General features: G+C 43.8%; 1 protein-coding gene across 1 annotated transcript in view; it reads left to right on the plus strand.

Moving 5' to 3' along the window:
* Nucleotides 1-17,540, plus strand: part of COL4A4 (collagen type IV alpha 4 chain) — a 137,245-nt gene that overhangs the window by 111,120 nt on the left and 8,585 nt on the right. Inside the window, exons 42-45 of the mRNA XM_064372756.1 lie at nucleotides 2,402-2,509; nucleotides 3,897-3,905; nucleotides 7,395-7,520; nucleotides 16,680-16,796. Of these exons, the coding sequence (XP_064228826.1) occupies nucleotides 2,402-2,509; nucleotides 3,897-3,905; nucleotides 7,395-7,520; nucleotides 16,680-16,796 (360 nt within the window). The remainder of the gene's footprint in view (nucleotides 1-2,401; nucleotides 2,510-3,896; nucleotides 3,906-7,394; nucleotides 7,521-16,679; nucleotides 16,797-17,540) is intronic.

Genomic DNA, 17,540 nt, shown 5'->3' on the forward strand with positions numbered 1-17,540 from the left:
TCCTATGCACAGTGACTACTTTCCAAAATGACCTTATTTCCCCAAAGAATCCTGAAGTTTGGGTGAAAGTTGGACAAGTAAAAGGAAGAAACACAAGTTCATCTTTAGCCCCTAATAATACTCTTGATAATCTTCCAGGTTAGAACTGAACAGTAGAAATGTAGTGCCAGCCACATGTGCAATTTAAAAATATAGTAGTCACATTTTAACAAGTAAAAACAAATGAAGTCAACTTTCATACTTTATTTAACATAATATATTTAAATATTTTATGTATTTAAATATTAAATATATATTTAATGTATTTAAATATTAAATATATATTTAATATATTTAATCATTTTAACATATGGTTAATATACATTTATCAGTGAGATAATTCAGCTGATTGTGCAAACCTAGTTCCTCTTGCAAATAAGCCACTCCTTCCTCCTGCCTTTGAAATCCCATGTGTGTTCTACGCTGACAGCACAGCTAAGGTTGGACTGGCCACATTTCAAGTGCTAACTAGTTATGTGTGGTTAGTAGCTTCTGTACTGGGCAGCTCGGGTTTAGACTGCTGCCTTTGCTTTTTCATACTCATGCAAAGATCCCCAATCACTGAATTTCCCCACTAAGGGCCAAATTTCCCCACTATTTAAGGTTAAAATATGTATTTTAATTAATTGTTATCCACCGCTAATATTTGTGACCTCAGTTTTTGGTCACCAGAATTTCAGAGAATCCTTAGGTTCAAAGAAGTTTTTTTGTTGAAAAAAGATGACTAATGAGTATCCATTTTAACTCCCCTGTTTCATAAATAAGGAAGCTGGATATCAGAAAAGCAGCAGTTGAAATTTGGAAAAGGAACCCAATAACTAGCACCTGGCCTGATTTCTGAACCAATTGTGAAATAAGGCAAAAGATTAGGTCATAGATCAAACTCACTGTGAGGCTGCCATGACTACAGTGCAAGGGGCATCTGTGAAATTGTGCAGTGCACACCCTGTAAAACAGTATGGAGCAAGCCTGTTCATCTATATTAGCAATGATGTCAATTTTAGAGAATGTGGCTCATATCTACAGGTAAGTGGGCTTCCAATTATTAAACTTCAGAACTGGACTGACATGTTAACACTCTAGTCACCAAGAGGATGGAAGAAGGGGCTGGCTAACACTCTTCCTCCTTATTTGCTCTAGGGAATAAATCTCTACCCGGACATAAAATGCAGGACTGAGGAAATAGCATGACATATAAATACCAGTGATCTATGCAAGAATACACAGGGAGTTAGAAATATTGGTAGAATCACTAGTCATGCCTCTTGACTCCCAGTCTAGAGAATATAAGGGCCAAACAGGGCTTTATTATAAAGAGATTGAGTTTCCTCAGTTTACCTTTTATGACTTACACAGTGAGAAATATCTATTAGGCGCCTGCAGGAATATAGCAGTGAACAAATTTAAGGAGAGTCTCTAATCTTTATAAGGACAGAGTTTCAGCCTGACTCAGTGGCTCACATCTGTATTCCGAACACTTTGGGAGGCCAAGGTGTGAGGATCCTTGGAGGCCAGTAGTTCAATACCAGCCCAGGAAACACAGCAAGACCCCCTCTCTACAAAAAAATTAAAAAATTATCTGGGCATGATGGTGTGTGCCTGTAGTCCCAGCTACTCAGGAGGCTGAGGTGAGAGGATTACTGGAACCCAAGAGTTGGAGGCTGCAGTGAGCAATGATTGTGCCACTGCACTCCAGCCTGGGTAACGGAGCAAATAATAATAATAATAATTTCTTTTATTAAAAGCCTAGTTTTGTGAAAGGCACAGGCACTAAGGGATATGTCAATTTAAATCTAGTTAAGTGTTCTGAATGAAGAGCTTATCAAAAAGCAACTGAACTTCAGTTGGGATTCCAGGGAAGGCTTCCCTGAGAAAGTGAGACTTGGTCTTAACTCTAAAGAAGGAGGAAGACGTCGTGGATGCGGGAGAAGCAAAGGAACACCACGTATGAGCAACTGAACTGTGCCTAAAACTAAGAGTGAGGAGGACAGGAGTTTGAACTCAGCTGGGGAGCCACGTTGTTCCGGGATATTGAAAGCTCGTTCCTGATTTCCCCTTCAGTTCCAGTCCTTTGTCTCCAGAGAAAGTTCAGGGTTATAGGACTTTTCAATCTAATTTAGCCTTGTCTTGATCATGGAACCATTTCCTTAGTTCTTTCGGCGGATCGCTATGTTTCCTTCAGAGGCAACCCTTCCAAGCCTTACAGAGGAAAGCGAGGCTAATCTTGACTCTCAGGCCAGTTATGTACTGCATTTCGTTGGAGTGAATCTCTGAATTCAGTCTATCAAACTGTCATTGTTTTTAATTGTCTCATTTCAGTTCCTTCATTTTTACTTTTTTTTTTTTTTTTTTTTTTTTAAAGGACCAATGGGATTCCCAGGGCCACAGGGACCACATGGATTTCCTGGGCCACCTGGAGAGAAGGGTTTACCTGGACCTCCAGGGAGAAGAGGGCCCACTGGTCTTCCAGGTGAGCTTCCAACCTACACACAGCATTTTGCTTAAATGTTTACTAAAATGGTCATCATTCAGAAAGTAGTTAATATTCTGAATTACTAACACATTCTTATTCCTTAAGCCCTTTCTTCTATTAAGAGTATATTTCTTTCAGGCTGCATCACAAAGTCTTATGTTCGGTAAAGTAATATTTATTATCAGAATGAATAAGTTTGAAAATTAAGAGTTGATTTTACATATACTATTTCTTTCTTTTTTTTTTTTTTTTGAGACAGTCTCACTTTGTTACCCAGATTGGGGTGCAGTGGTGTGATCTCAGCTCACTGCAACCTCCACCTCCCAAGTTCAAGCGATCCTCCTGACTCAGCCTCCTAAGTAGCTAAGGTCACAGGCATGTGCCACTGCGCCCAGCTAATTTTTGTATTTTAGTAGAGATGGAGTTTCACCGTGTTGGCCAGGCTGGTCTTAAATTCCTGACCTCAGGTGATCAGCCCACCTCAGCCTCCCAAAGTGCTGGGATTACAGGCGTGAGCCACTGTGCCTGGCCTATGTAGACTATTTCTAAGGAAAATGAATATGTGTTCCTTTATGCAAGAAGCGAAGACTGATTTGATTATTGTTTGTTAGGATTGTATATTCAATGCTGATCCCTGAATTTTCATTGATTTTCCTACATGTTTTATTTAACTTTTTCTGTAAAGTCCATTAGTTCCTAGGAAGGAAAAAAGCTATTCGGTTTAACTCTGTAGACAACACTTTTTAACCATAGGGTCAAAATGTGACAAGGAAGAGTTGGGGAGAGAAGGGGCAAACAGCTGTGTTTATTTGAGATGGGCAGAAGTAATATGTTTCAAGATCCTAAATCAGTATTATGGTAATGTGGCATCAGTTCAGAATACTGTGCAATGTCCTAAATTAGCACTGTAGTCCAAAGAAATAAATAGCACTGCTTTATGATGTTATCATAATATAGCAGGAACAAGGGATTCTATGTTGATTCTTTTTATGTTTCCTTTCTATGCACACCCTATACAACTTGGCAAATTATTATGGAAATTTCAGAAGCTTTTAAATGGATAGAATTCCTACATGTGCTAAATTAGGGGATATTTGTCATAAGAAATCAACTAGAATTTTATATTGCTCAAGAGAGTTTCATTTAAAGTCTTTCTAGAGATGGAAACTCCATTACTAAATCATAGCTTCTCCTGTCAGTCACATTGATGTAGACTTTTTATGTAAATAAGATGCTGCCATTCTGCTTGTTATTGATGCTGCCTCAAATTATTATGTATGTTCTCAATCTGTTTCATTTTTGTCCTAATCCACAAATTTAAAACCTCTTTCCACCCTGTGAAAATCATTGCCTGGCCTTGTTTGTCGTCTTTGGATTCCTTCAGGTCCCAGAGGTAAGCTTTGCTATAAAATTGGTAATTTCCCCTCACTCTGGTTTCTAGTCATTTCTGTACTTGTCGTTTTTCCTCTGTATGTGTGAGCTAAACTTTGTTACATTTTTATAGATGGGCTGCTCTGAGGATGTGAGGCTGCAGTGCTTTGCTTCCTCAATACAGATACAGTAACCTCATATTAGAGCATCCTAACACTCAGACTCATTACAGGTTGCCAAGGCAGTGTAGATCCTTAGCTTATATAGTTTCAACTTGGGCATGAAGTATGTGGGCTTTCTCTGTCAAAGGCTATTGTACATACCGATGTAAGTTCCTTTTATAAATTCTACAATATAAATACATAGAGCAGCCCTAAAATAAGTGGTATACACAACATTAAAAAATGGGGCCTCGCCTCCCAGTAAGGGGCTGTGACAAGCCTTTCCTATCACACCCTCAAGTCCGTTTTCAAGGAGCACATTTCTTTGTGTGTTAAAAGGAAAATGTTCACTTAATGCTCTGTAATGCAAAAACAACGTGTTATTTTGTGCCTGGCATTTTCAAAGAAAACAAAAAGCGTTTCTCAAAAGAAAAGAAGAAAAATTGTGAATGCCTGCATGTGTTCTTTCCCGGCCTCTGTTCTTAGCCCTAATGAAAACCGCTCTGAATACAGACACCATGTATTATTTTTAGGGTCTTTAGAAGAGAGGCCTCAGCACTGCCCCCTTTTTTCAGTTTCTGATTTATTAAAAAGTAAAGAAAAGAAAAATAAAAAATGTAAAAAGTCCTGGTATTTTAAATGTTTACATAAAAAAATTGAAGTACATTTGATGTTTTCATTTCAATCTTGTCTCTCTGTGATTGTATAAAGTCATTTCAAGAGAACATCAAAATTCTAAATAGGAAGCACCAGCCACATGCTCCCACTTTCTCAGCTTTGTTCCCACTGAGAAGGGCCAGGATTGCTCAGGGAAAGCAGGAGATGTCCCTGTGCACCTCTCTCAAGTCACCCATCGTAGAAAACCCAAGTTTTACATGAAACTGTACCTAGTATAAAAATGCATTTGGCCCCATGTTGCTTGTGGTTTTATATGCTACTTTACATGGGGTTAAATTCCAAATGGCTTATAAGAATTCCAGGTCATTTTGCATAGACCCAATAAGAATTAGCAGACTGAAACTTTGTTATTATGCCACATTTTTAAAATTATACTTTAAGTTCTGGGGTACATGTGCAGAATGTGCAAGTTTATTACTTAGGTATACATGTGCCATGGTGGTTTTCTGCACCTATCAACCCATCACCTACGTTAGGTATTTCTCTTAATGCTATCCCTACCCCAGCCCCCCAACCCCTGACAGGCCTGGGTGTGTGATGTTCCCTTTTTATTAAGGATTTTCTTACTGCTTTATGATTGATGTTCTTGTAATTATTTCACACATTTGCATATATTTGAAGAACACCATAGCTAATCAGATGATATCTTTATTTTATTTTTTAGAGACAGAGTCTTGATCTAGCACCCAGGCTGGAGTGCAGTGGTGCAGTCTTGGCTCACTGCAACCTCTGCCTCCCAGGTTCAAGCAATTTTCCTACCTCGGCCTCCCAAGTAGCTGGGATTACAGGCATGTGCCACCACACCTGGCTAATTTCTTTTAATTGTAGTAGAGACAAGATTTCACTATGTTGCGCAGGCTGGTCTTGAACTCCCAAGCTCAGGTAGTCCAGCCGTCTCGGCCTCCCAAAGTACTGGAATTACAGGCATGAAACACCAAGCTCAGCCAGATGATACCGTTTAAAATATGTTTCATTTTTTAGAATTCATCACCCAGATTATTAAGAGTTCTTGATACAGTCTGTTGAGGTGGTTAAGTACATGGGTTTGGAACCAGAATGCCCTGGATTGCAATGCAGACTCTGCCATGTGTAAGCTGTGTCACCACAGAAGTGTCACTTATTTACCTGAGCCTGAGCGTTGTTATCCGTAACCTTCTCATAACAGTAGCACACATGCAGTCACGTTGGGAGGATTTAATAGTAAACGCATTCAGCACAGGGCCTGATACATGATAAAGCATCCAGTGAGTCTCAGCTGTTACCATTATTGTTCAGTGTTATTATTTCTTATCACTGTGTGATATTTGCAGAGTGACTGAATGAAGCTTTAGAAAGAATAGCTTAAAGATGTGAAGGTAAAAGGAAAAAAAGTCACATCTTTAGTATAGTGGTTTTCTTTTCTTTCTTTCTTTTTTTTTGAGATGGAATCTTGCTCTATCACCCAGGCTGGAGTGCAGTGGCACAATCTTGGCTCATGCAACCTCTGCCTCCTGGGTTCAAGTGATTCTGTCCTAGCCTCCTGAGTAGCTGGAACTACAGGCACTCGCCACTACACCCAGCTAGTTTTTTGTTTTTTCAGTAGAGACAGGGTTTCACTATGTTGGCCAGGCCGCTCTCAAACCTCTGATCTCAAGTAATCCACCTGCCTTGGCCTCCCAAAGGGCTGGGATTACAGGCATGAGCCACTGTGCCCAGCCTGTGGTTTTCAAAGTGAGATTCCTAGATCAATGCCATCAGCCTCCCTGGGAACATGGTAGAAATGTACATGGCTCCCACTTCAGACCTTCTGACTCAGGAACTCTGGTTTCTAACAAATTAGTAACACAATTCTGATGTGCTACAGTCAGAATTATAGCTTTACAGCCATGCTTTTCAGCCCTGATGGCACTAGAATCACCTTGGGAATTAAACAAACGACACTACTGACACCCAGGGACACCCCCCCCCCAGAAATCCCTACTTAATTAGTCTAGATAGGGCCCCAATATTAATAAGTACTTTTGAAAAGCTGACCAGCTGAGTTTATTAAGCAGCCAATCATGAGGACACTGCTCAGGCCACATCCTATTATCAACTAAACCAGTATTTCTGGGAGTGGGACCCAGGCATCAGTATATTTCCACAGCTCCCCGGGATAAATCCAGCGTTCACATGAGGTTGAAAGTCACTGCTTCCGAGCCTCTAGCAATGCTGAAATTGTATTTGAGTAACTGACATTATGGAAACCTATGTGTCTATGATGTCAAGTAATGACTCAGGGACACGTTAAGCTGAGCTTTAGGAACCACCAGTCCCTCTTGCAATGCCACCTGTGGCTGCTACTCCGGTAGAAAATGCCCTACCGGGGCAAAGATTGGGCAGTCCTATGAGGGTCATCACATTGCTGCATCATCCGACCTTCACTGTTTCACACTTCTGCTTCCTCTGATACTCCATTCACTTAGTCAGTCCAACATTCTGGAAGTTTTCCATGTAGGGAACAAGACAAATCTGTGCCTTCATGGAACTTACATTGGATTGTTGAACCTTTACAAACATTTATACTGAAATTTATACTAAATATGTACTAAATTTCAGTATAGTGTCAGAAGTCCAACTTTAACCAGAGACTGTAGAAGCCGCTTGTTCATAAGCATGTGCATCTATTACACCTGCGGTGATTCCAATTTCAGGTGCACCGGGGCCACCTGCCGACGTGGATGACTGTCCCCGAATCCCAGGGCTTCCTGGGGTACCAGGCTTGAGAGGACCAGAAGGAGCCATGGGGCTCCCTGGAATGAGAGGCCCCCCAGGACCAGGTATGAGCCTCGTGCTGATTGTTCATTATTTTATATATTGCTGAAGTGAAATTCTAGATGTTTTATTTTGTAGCTTTTTATATGGAGCCTAAACAGCTAGCGAGGAGAAAGCATGTCTTTCCCCTCATACTTTGTTTCTACCTTGATCCAAAGTACATTAATCATGGGCTAACTGGACCCACACATCCCTTCTATTTTTACGTGGAACTCCTACTTAAGTCTTTCATACTTGGCCAGCTTTTGGACGTGGCGTTTTGAAACCTCTTAGCACAACATAGTAGATGCTCCATTAACAGTCATTAATAGCTGCCTACTTGATTTTGAATTAAAAACAATTCAAAATCTGCCCTTGGTGGTGCAGAAACAGAACCTGCAAGAAGGACGAAGGAGCTGTTAGAGGAGGGATGGGGAAAAGTAGGAGCCTTGCTCTACATTTTGGCAGTTTCTACACTGTTGATTTAATCATTGGAGCATTGTTCAGTAACTGCTGGGTGGCAGGATCCTAATTTAAGTATTTAAGCTAAACCATTCTTTTAAAAAGTGTTCTTCAGCTGGGCGTGGTGGCTCACGCCTGTAATCCCAGCACTGTGGGAGGTCGAAGTGGGTGGATCACCTGAGGTCAGGAGTTCAAGACCAACCTGGCCAACATGGTGAAACCCTGCCTCTACTAAAAACACAAAAATTAGCTGGGCATGGTGATGGGTGCCTGTAACCCCAGCTACTTAGGAGGCTGAGACAGGAGAATCACTTGAACCTGGGAGGCAGAGGTTGCAGTGAGCCAAGATGGCGCCACTGCACTCCAGCCTGGGCAACAAGAGCAAAACTCCATCTCAAAGAAACAAAACCAAAAAGTGTTCTCCAAATGATTTTTCTTTCCACATATCCCCACTTCATTGGGTAATTTAAAAGATATTAGGGAGCCCAGGGCTGAGCATCTAGAAGTCACTGTTCTCTTCAGACCCATTGGTAGTAGCTTTGAGTCTAGAAAACTCATGTGCAAATTCTTTGAAAAGAAGAAACCAGGCTGTTCTCTTTTCTTTCCCCCCCCTGCCCCACTGTGATTTGGACTCTTTTTGGTTCAGGGAAACAGGAATTGGAAGCAGAACTGAATTTTGTACCACTTGTTTTTCTTGTGGTTCCCCAAAACCAAAAAGTTAAGTGCCCAAGAGATGTCCCTCTCAACCGGAGTCAGACTAGTTCTTAGGTGGCGGCCAAAACAGCCCCAGAGTCTTCCTCAAATTAATACGGGGTTTTTGTTGTGCATTTACTGCATTGCATCTGTGTTTGTGCACCAGGTTAATTGGGTGTTGGCTGTAGCAACTTCCTTTAATGGCCCCTGAGAACTGGGAATTGGGTCAGTCATTATTTAACTCATCTTTCTTGGGACTCCTTGCATGGATAAAGTTCTGTCAGTCAGTGTAACTGGTCACTCAACCTCATTTTCAAAGCTACCTTGTTATGTATATATTTGCAATATCAAGAGTTGGGTCCCTTTAACTTAAAAAAATAACTTTCAAGTTGAAGATGTGATCTCTAACTGGTTCTGAAAATGCAATTCAGTAATTACTTCCAGATTCCCTCTACTCTCTGTAAAGTAGGCTACTAGGTGGTGTGGGTGATGCAAAGATGAATAAGATGTGTCTTCCCCCTCCAGGGTCTCAAAATCCCATGAAAGAAATAGCCAGCAGAATATAAGTAACTTAAGGTAATGGTAGATTATTACACAATTCTTGTTAAAAAAAGAGTTGCAGGCCAGGTGTGGTGGCTCATGCCTGTAATCCCAGCACTTTGGGAGGTTGAAGTGGGTGCATCACCTGAAGTCGAGAGTTTGAGACTAGCCTGGATTCAACATGGTGAAACCCTGCCTCTACTTAAAATACAAAGTTAGTCAGGCATGGTGGCATGCACCTGTAATCCCAGCTACTCCGGAGGCTGAGGCAGGAGAATTGCTTGAACCCAGGAGGCAGAGGTTGCAGTGAGCTGAGATTACACCACTGCACTCCAGCCTGGGCAACAAGAACAAAACTCCATCTTAAAAAAAAGGGAGTTGCAAGCCAAGGGTATTGGGAGAATGGGATGGGGAGAGGTTAATTCCAGCATGGAGAACTGCAGGACTGCCAGGACCCCAGCAAGAGCTGGTATTTGAACAGAGCCTTAAGGAAAAGTTGGGCTTTGAGGAGCCAGAATTGTTCAACAGGGAAATGGCGGGAGCACGGGCCGGGCTGGTTGGCCTGATAACTCGGCAGTTAGGAGTCAGCACCATCCTTGCTACTGTAACTGTGGTCCTGGCTCAGGAACTAGCAGCAACTCAGGTCCCGCCCCAGATGTGCAGAATCAGATTCTGCATTTTAACAAGGTCCCCCAAATAGTTACATACCCATGCAAATCTGAGAAGCCCTCACTAATATATGAATGCAGTCCTCAACAATTCAGCCAGGAGTAGAACCTTCCTTAACAAGGCAACCCTAGCTGCTGGTTAAGGTCACCGGGAGGATCTTTTTTTTTTTTTTTTTTTTTTTTTTTGAGACAGAGTCTTGCTCTTTTTACCAGGCTGGAGTACAGTGGCACGATCTTGGCTCACTGCAAACTCCGTCTCCCAGATTCAGGCAATTCCCGTGCCTCAGCCTCCTGAGTAACTGGGACTACAGGCGCGCACCACCACACCTGGCTAATTTTTTGTATTTTAGTAGAGACAGGGTTTCACCATGCCAGGATGGTCTCGATCTCCTGATCTCATGATCTGCCCGCCTCGGCCTCCAAAGTGCTGGGATTATAGGCATGAGCCACCACGCCCAGCCCACCGGGAAGATCTTGAAAGAGTATTGGTGCCTGACCCTCATCTCAGGCCAATAGAATGTGGAAGGTGGCAGAGCCTGAATGTCAGCATTTTCCAAAGGCCCCCAGGTGACTGTAGCTGGCAGCCAGGGTTGAAATGTACTGCTTCACCTCAGTATCAAAACTGAGGCCACCACCCACTGTGGTGGTTCTGAAAAATAACCATAACTGGGAAGAGAAAAATATGTGAATGGGTCAATTCTTTGCACTTTAACATGATAGTTATCTTTGACACGTACAAGATTCTCCCTTCATAGACTGTGAGCTTCTCAAAGACCGTCTAGTCCTATGTGACCCAGGTGTGCTTGCCTATGATCTCAAATTCCTCCTGACTTAGGGTTTCATGGGCTCATCATCTGTATGTGGCCACAGGAGGGCCTTCCCTGGGTTCCTGTGCCCTCTTTATTGGAGTCACTGACTCTGCCTGCTGGAAGTGTGGACACTCCAATGTCACCTTTCTGCCACTTACATGATGATGATGTTTCTAAAAAGTGCCCAGTCTTTCTGGTGAAGCATCACCTTTTCTTCCTGTGTTCTCACCATGTGGCCCAGCTTCCCTGGGGCTCCCTTTTGTCCTTCTTTGCACCCACTCCCAAGCCCTTGCTTTCTTCTGGGGCCCCTCTTCTCTTATAGGAGCCTCTGGGTTCCTGTTACAAAGGACCTCTCTTCCCTGCAGTGTATTCCTCGGTCCTGTCTATGCCCGCTGGCCATCCTGTCCAGTTACTAAAGAGTGACAGGTCTATTCTAAGGGCCTAATGCCCAACCCTGGCTGACCTGGGCCATCTGCAGGGCTTGTTGCTTATTCTCCAGTATTTTCTGAAGGCATTTTTTCAGCAGGGTGTGATGGACCATATATACCACCCTCAAGATTGGGTGCTGTAAAGAAAGGGCTGCCACTAGAAAGAACAATGTTTGCTTAAAATGCCATTGTTGGCCTCTTCCTGTTTTCCCTTCAAAATCTTCTCTTTTCTGCTCCTCTGCCCACTCCTCCCCTCTACCTTCAAGTACACAGAAAAGATAACTCCTGAGTCCTGGGCTTAATTCCTGGGTGGTAAAATAATCTGTACAACAAATCTCCATGACATGAGTTTACCTACGTAAGAAACCTTCACATGTCCCCCTGAACCTAAAAGGTAAAAATAAAATAAAAAAATCTTTTCTTTCATTGCTAAGCGGATTTTGTAACCATGTGCTGCAGCTGAGACTTACATAGAAATAAACTCACTTCTGGCTCTTTCCTGCCCAGCATGGGTGGATGACAGCCACACGAAGTGCGTCCATGAGGAGTCCTCCACCACAGAAGCTCTAACGCTCTTCACGCAGATCTCTTTGATCTACAACTTTTCCTTCCAAGTCGTCCTCAAAGGCTGAGGCTTCCCACAGTGAACTCAAAAGTGTTATCCATTTTGTTTTGAACTGTTCCTGCCTGATGGACATACTCACACCCTGTTAGGGTTGTGTTTCTCTTCAAGTCAACACTTGCCCTCTCAGGAGGTCATCCATGTAACATTGGAGGGTTTTTTTGATGTTTAGTTTTATTCTTTAAAACTAGTTCCAAGTAGAGAACAAGTCCATACGGTGGAAAGCTCTGAACAGACAACTTGGGTTAACAAGAGCCTTCTTTCCTGTTTCTTGGGAAATGTCTTCTGCCTCACAATTTCTCTCTGCCTTACCCTAAAGGGAGTAAAGTCCACGTGATAACATCTGGTGTGAGGACTCTTTTCCCAGATCCACAGTGATCTCACCATGAGTCTGTACACCAGGAAGAACAGGCATTTTCAGTGGAAGGAGAAAACTCCTAACAAACCCATAAGCACTAGGGCAGCGCTAGAATAGATTGCATGTTGGAATCATCTTACCGAAATCATAATCATTTCTTACAGAGAAAGGAATGGTCTGAGCTCACTGTTGGGGCCCCATGTTTCTTCCAAAATAACTGCTACACTCTTGGAAGATGTTGGAATTTCAGATTCCACCAGCAGTGCCACGCCAGGGAGAGGGGGTTTCTGCCCAGTCACCAGGAAGGGCAGGGCTCCTCTCATCCAGATGGGGAGGAGGGGATGTTCCCTTTCTCACTTACTGAATGGTAGCCACATACAGAATGCAGTCCAGCACACTCTGAAATAATTCGTTTCTAATCCCAGGGGCACAAAAGCACAACAGGAGCATTTCAGACACTAGGATTTCTACATTGAGTATAGCTCAACCAGCACGGGGCATGGAGGGGAGACACCAGCTGGTCATAGGGATGGAAGAAGAGGGGACACTCTCAGGCAGGCAATATGAGGATACAATTTTACAAGCAGTGGGGCATGTGTAACCGAGGGAAGTGAGACATCTACCTCATCACCCGAGCACTTCAATCCCGTTTCGGCTTTGGAGCCAGATGACCTTTGCTGCAACCACTCAGCCCTGCTGCTGCAGCATAGCCGCGGATAATATGTCAATGAATGCCTGTGTCCCACTATAACTGGGATTACTAAAATGGGCAGTGAATGGCCCACAGGCTATAATTTGCCAACCACTGTTCTAGAGACCGTAAGAAGCTTGAGGGCAGGATATGGTCTTCTTTAACGTGATATCCATACACAGGCCTGGGTCATGGAAGCTCTTTGCTAAACATTTGGTGAATGAATATGTGACTCTTGGGTGTAGCCTACTGTGTGGAGCAGTTTCTCAACCTCGGTGCTGTGACATTTGGGGCCTGATCATTCTTTATCCTGGAGGGCTGCTTGGTGCATTCTAGGATGTCGGGTAGCATCCCTCGCCTCTGTCCTACTAGATGCCAGTAATGACCTCCTCCCCCATGTGAGGACCAAAAATGCCTCCAGACATCGTCAAGCGTCTACTGGGGGAGTGGGGCAGTGCAGAACCACCTAATGTTGAAGACCATTTACGTAGGGAGAGATGTGGTAGGAGATGGGAGATGTATCTTTAGTCTATGGGGGAGGCATAAGGTGAAGGTGGGAAAAAAACTTTATTACAAAAGAAAAAAAAAGGTAACTTAAAACTAAACACATTTTCAAAAGACACAACTGCCTGTATATTTTTCCAGAAGAAAGTAACCTTTCTTCTATGTCATTACATATTTTCCTACAATATTATCTGTAGTAGCTGAGGAATATTGCCTTATCGGATTGTGCCACAATTTAACCACTACCTTCACCAATTATTGATTGGTTTGCTGCCAGCTGCCCTGCTAGAAATAAGTTAACCCAACAAGGTCCTGCTTTTTGGAGCCACAGGCTAGCAGAAAATGAAGACATCGAGCAAGTCGGTTCGGATGCATTGAGTGTTAACAAGGGGTAGTGTGGGAAATTCTAACAGGGGAGCTGGACCTGGGGGTAGGGAAGGGGCATTACGAGGAACATTTAAGGCTTTGGTTCTCAAGCTTCCCAGAACATTAGAATTCCTGAAGAGCGTGTTAAAACACAGCTCGCTGGGGCCCACCCCAGTCCTGATTTGTTAGGTAAGAAGAAGGCTCTGAGAGTCTTTGCTTCGCATGCGTTCCCAGGTGCTGCCATGCACTACTCTGATTTAAGGAATTTCCACTTTCTCACTATGATGAGCAACTGGTAATGATGTCTTACTTATATGCATCACATCCCTGATTATCATGAAGAAATAGTATAATGGATAAGAACAGAGGTTCTGGAAATAAGGGCCGGGCGTGGTGGCTCACGTCTGTAATCCCATCACTTTGGGAGGCTGAGGTGGGCAGATCACCTGAGGTCAGGAGTTCAAGAACAGCCTGGCCAATATGGTAAAACCCCATCTCTACCAAAAATGCAAAAATTAGCCAGGTGTGGTGGCATGCGCCTGTAGTTCCAGCGACTCGGGAGGCTGTAGCTTTATTCTGTGGGGGAGGCAGGAGAATCGCTTAAACCCAGGAGGTAGAGGCTGCAGTGAGCCGAGATTGTGCCACTCCACTCCAGCCTGGGTGATAGAGCAAGACTCCATCTAAAAGAAAAAAAAAAAAGAGAGAGATTCTGGAAATAGATGACATATGTTCATAACTCTGGCTCTACCACATGAATCTGATCATGACTCAGTTTCATGATCTGTAAGAAGGGCTGATCGTGAGGATTATGTGGATGCACTTAGAACATGACCTGACACAGAATAAACAGTACATGTGTTTGTGATTATTGTTGTTTCTTTAAAATAAATTCTCTGAGTAGAATTTCTGGTTTCAAGAACAGGCAGAAATGTAGGATTTTCAAAGTATGCCACCGAGGTTGTCACCAGAAAGAATGTTGAAGTTAAATCATCTAGAGCATTGGTTCTCAAAGTGTGGTTCCTGGGACTGGCAGCATTAGCATCACTTGGGGACTTCTAGAAATGCAGATTCTCAGGCCCCCACCCCAGCCCTACCGAGGCAGATGCTGATTTATACCAAAGTGTGAACCAGTGTTCCAGAACATCCTTGGGCTTCTGTTCTCAGAGCAGTAGTGACTGCGTCACCGTGCTGTTTAGGCCTGTGTTGCCTGTTGATGTTGCTTAGGTGGGTTGGAGGGGGTCGATTAGAGTCCAGGGTTGCTTAGTCAAGTTAGGCACTCTACCAAGTGTGGATGCACAGTCAAGGCCTCATCTGGGGCCACAGAGGGGCAGGGAGGCGCCTGCATGGGTAATCTTCTATTTCGGCTAGCTTGCAACACCAAGTCAAACCTCCTTAAACCTCCATGCATCCTTTTCATGGCAGGGTTGCTGCTTTAAGGGCAGAGGGTTTCAGTCAGCGTCTGTGTTAACACACTCATTTCATGGTCTGGAACCCACGTTATCAGGCGAGGCTGGTCCCTTAACAGGGTGGGAGACAGAGGCGCCATGAGTTCCGTGGTTGACTGGCATCCTCACCTTTGTCATCATCACATAGTCACTGGAGGGTGAAGGCAAAAGGCAAGAGTGAAAGCCACTTAAGCCCCTTTGACTTCATGTTTGATTTTAGGTTTTATGTGTTGGTCTGCTCGGGCTGCCACAGCAAAGTATCACCGACACGGTGGCTTAGACAACTGACATCTTTTCGCAGTTCCGGATGCAGAAGTCCAAGATCAAGGAGCCACAGCAGGGCTGGTTTCTCCCAAGGCCTCCCTCCGTGGCTTGGAGATGCCACCGTCTTCCTGGGTCCTCATGTGGCACCTCTGTGCCATTCCAGGGACATGCATCCCTGGGGTCCCTCTGTGTGTCCAAATTTTCTCCTTGTGTAAGGACACCAGTCAGCTTGGATTAGGGCCCAGCCTAACCACCTCATTTTAACAGAATCACCTCCTTAAAGCCCCTATCTCCAACACAGTCACATTCTGAGATATGGGGGCCTAGGACTTCCACATATGAAATTTGGGGGTACACAAATATCAGCCCATACCAGGCTACTCTGTGACACACTCAGAGAGAAAGAGAGAATAGTAAGTAGAGCCTGGAAACATGGGGAAGACTGGTGATTCAGGAAATTAGGTGTAACAGCAGTAAACTGCCCAAAGACAATGATGTGTCTACTACCCTGACTGAAGGGAGATGGTGGTTAATGAATTGAGGCCTTGACAGAAAACTAACCGCATACCCTCAAGGATTAAAGCAACTGCAGCCAAGTCCCCCACACTATCTCCAGAGCTCTGCAGCTTGTCAGGGGCAGGGGCTGGTGGCCGAAGGCCTCTGTACTTGGCCCCCTTGGGCCCAAGTTTCCTCTCCACATGTGATCACTTCTGTGACCTTTCTGAGCCCCCGTCTCTTCACTGGTACAACTGGCATGTACAAGTACCTAGTCATATGGCTGCTGGGAAGACTGAACTGGATAATCCACGTAAAGGGATTAGCATGGTACCTAGCACATTGTAAACACTCAGTAAAAAGCTATTTTAAAAAATTGCTGTCCCTATCATGCTCCAGATTTAACTTGACCTCAAATGGAACCGATTAAGTTTCATTCATTTCTCCATCTAGGCTTTTAAACAATCATTATTAAGAAGAATATTTATTATAAATGCCATATATGTTCAGTAGTTTTTTTTTTTTTTTAAGTCAAATATACAAGACTAGAAAGAAAATGTGAAAACCTGTCTCTCAACACCTCCATGGTCTGGCTTCAAATCCTGGCCCAGCCCTTTACTGGCTCATTGACTTCAATTAGGCACATGATTTGACCTCTTAGAGCCTCAGTTACCCCAACTGCAAGTGGATAGTAAAATCCCAACTTCATGTCATCGCAAAGACTAAATAAGCTGATGCCTGCAGTCAAAGTGGGAAGGAAGCCTGGGGCTGGCACATGGTATACGCACGGTAAAGGTTTCATGGTTATTTTTATCACCAGCATCATAAACTTTTGTGCAGGGTGCAAAGGAGAGCCTGGGCTGGATGGCAGGAGGGGTGTGGATGGCGCCCCTGGGTCTCCTGGGCTTCCCGGAGACAGAGGTGACACAGGAGAAGATGGCTGCCCTGGAGGACCAGGTAGAGTTTCAGTCTCCCCTCTTTTCTCTGACACTGTAGACCTTAGAGCTGTATGCAAAATCTCTGACCTCTCCAGCAGCTTTCCAAACTGGATCTTATTCAGAGCATTTGCCTTAGATGCTAACTCAGCAGGTATCAGAGAGAGAAGCAATGAGAACAGACTGGGATGCATCTCCTACGTTCTAACTGATGCTAAACCATCAGAAAACCTAGACAAGGTCCTGCATCCTATTCAGGATTTTCCCAAACTGCTATACATCATCATCAAAGTCTTGGCCATTTCTGCTGTTCACTTTTCAAGGTCATGAAGGGACTGTCAGCCTGGCTGTCTGTGGGACAGAAATGTGAAACAATGTACCAGGTAGCTCGTTAGGCACATAAACCCAAAAACCCTAAGACACAATCCCATCTCCAGAGAGTACCTGGCCGGGGGTGCAAACTCCTGTACCAGGTTAGTACTGAGTAGAAATGAGTGAGGAGGGCTGGGTGGAGTCTGTATGGAGCTTTGGCTAAAAGCTCCAGCTCAGCTCCAGCCAATTACAGTCTACAGAAATGTGGGCCTACACTCTGCTCTTTTCAAGTTCAAAATATCAACTTGTAAAATCCTTACAGGCCAAACAAAACACACAAGCAGGCCTGATTCAGTCCACAGGCTCCTGCCAGTCTTGCAGAACCAAGGGTGGAACACAAAAACGAAACACCTTTTGGTTTCTACGTCTAACTTCACCTTTTGCTCTTGGCAAT

Source organism: Aotus nancymaae, unplaced genomic scaffold (genome assembly GCF_030222135.1).
Source record: "Aotus nancymaae isolate 86718 unplaced genomic scaffold, 86718_ANA_hifiasm-v0.15.2.pri h1tg000008l, whole genome shotgun sequence".
Lineage (NCBI taxonomy): Eukaryota > Metazoa > Chordata > Mammalia > Primates > Aotidae > Aotus > Aotus nancymaae.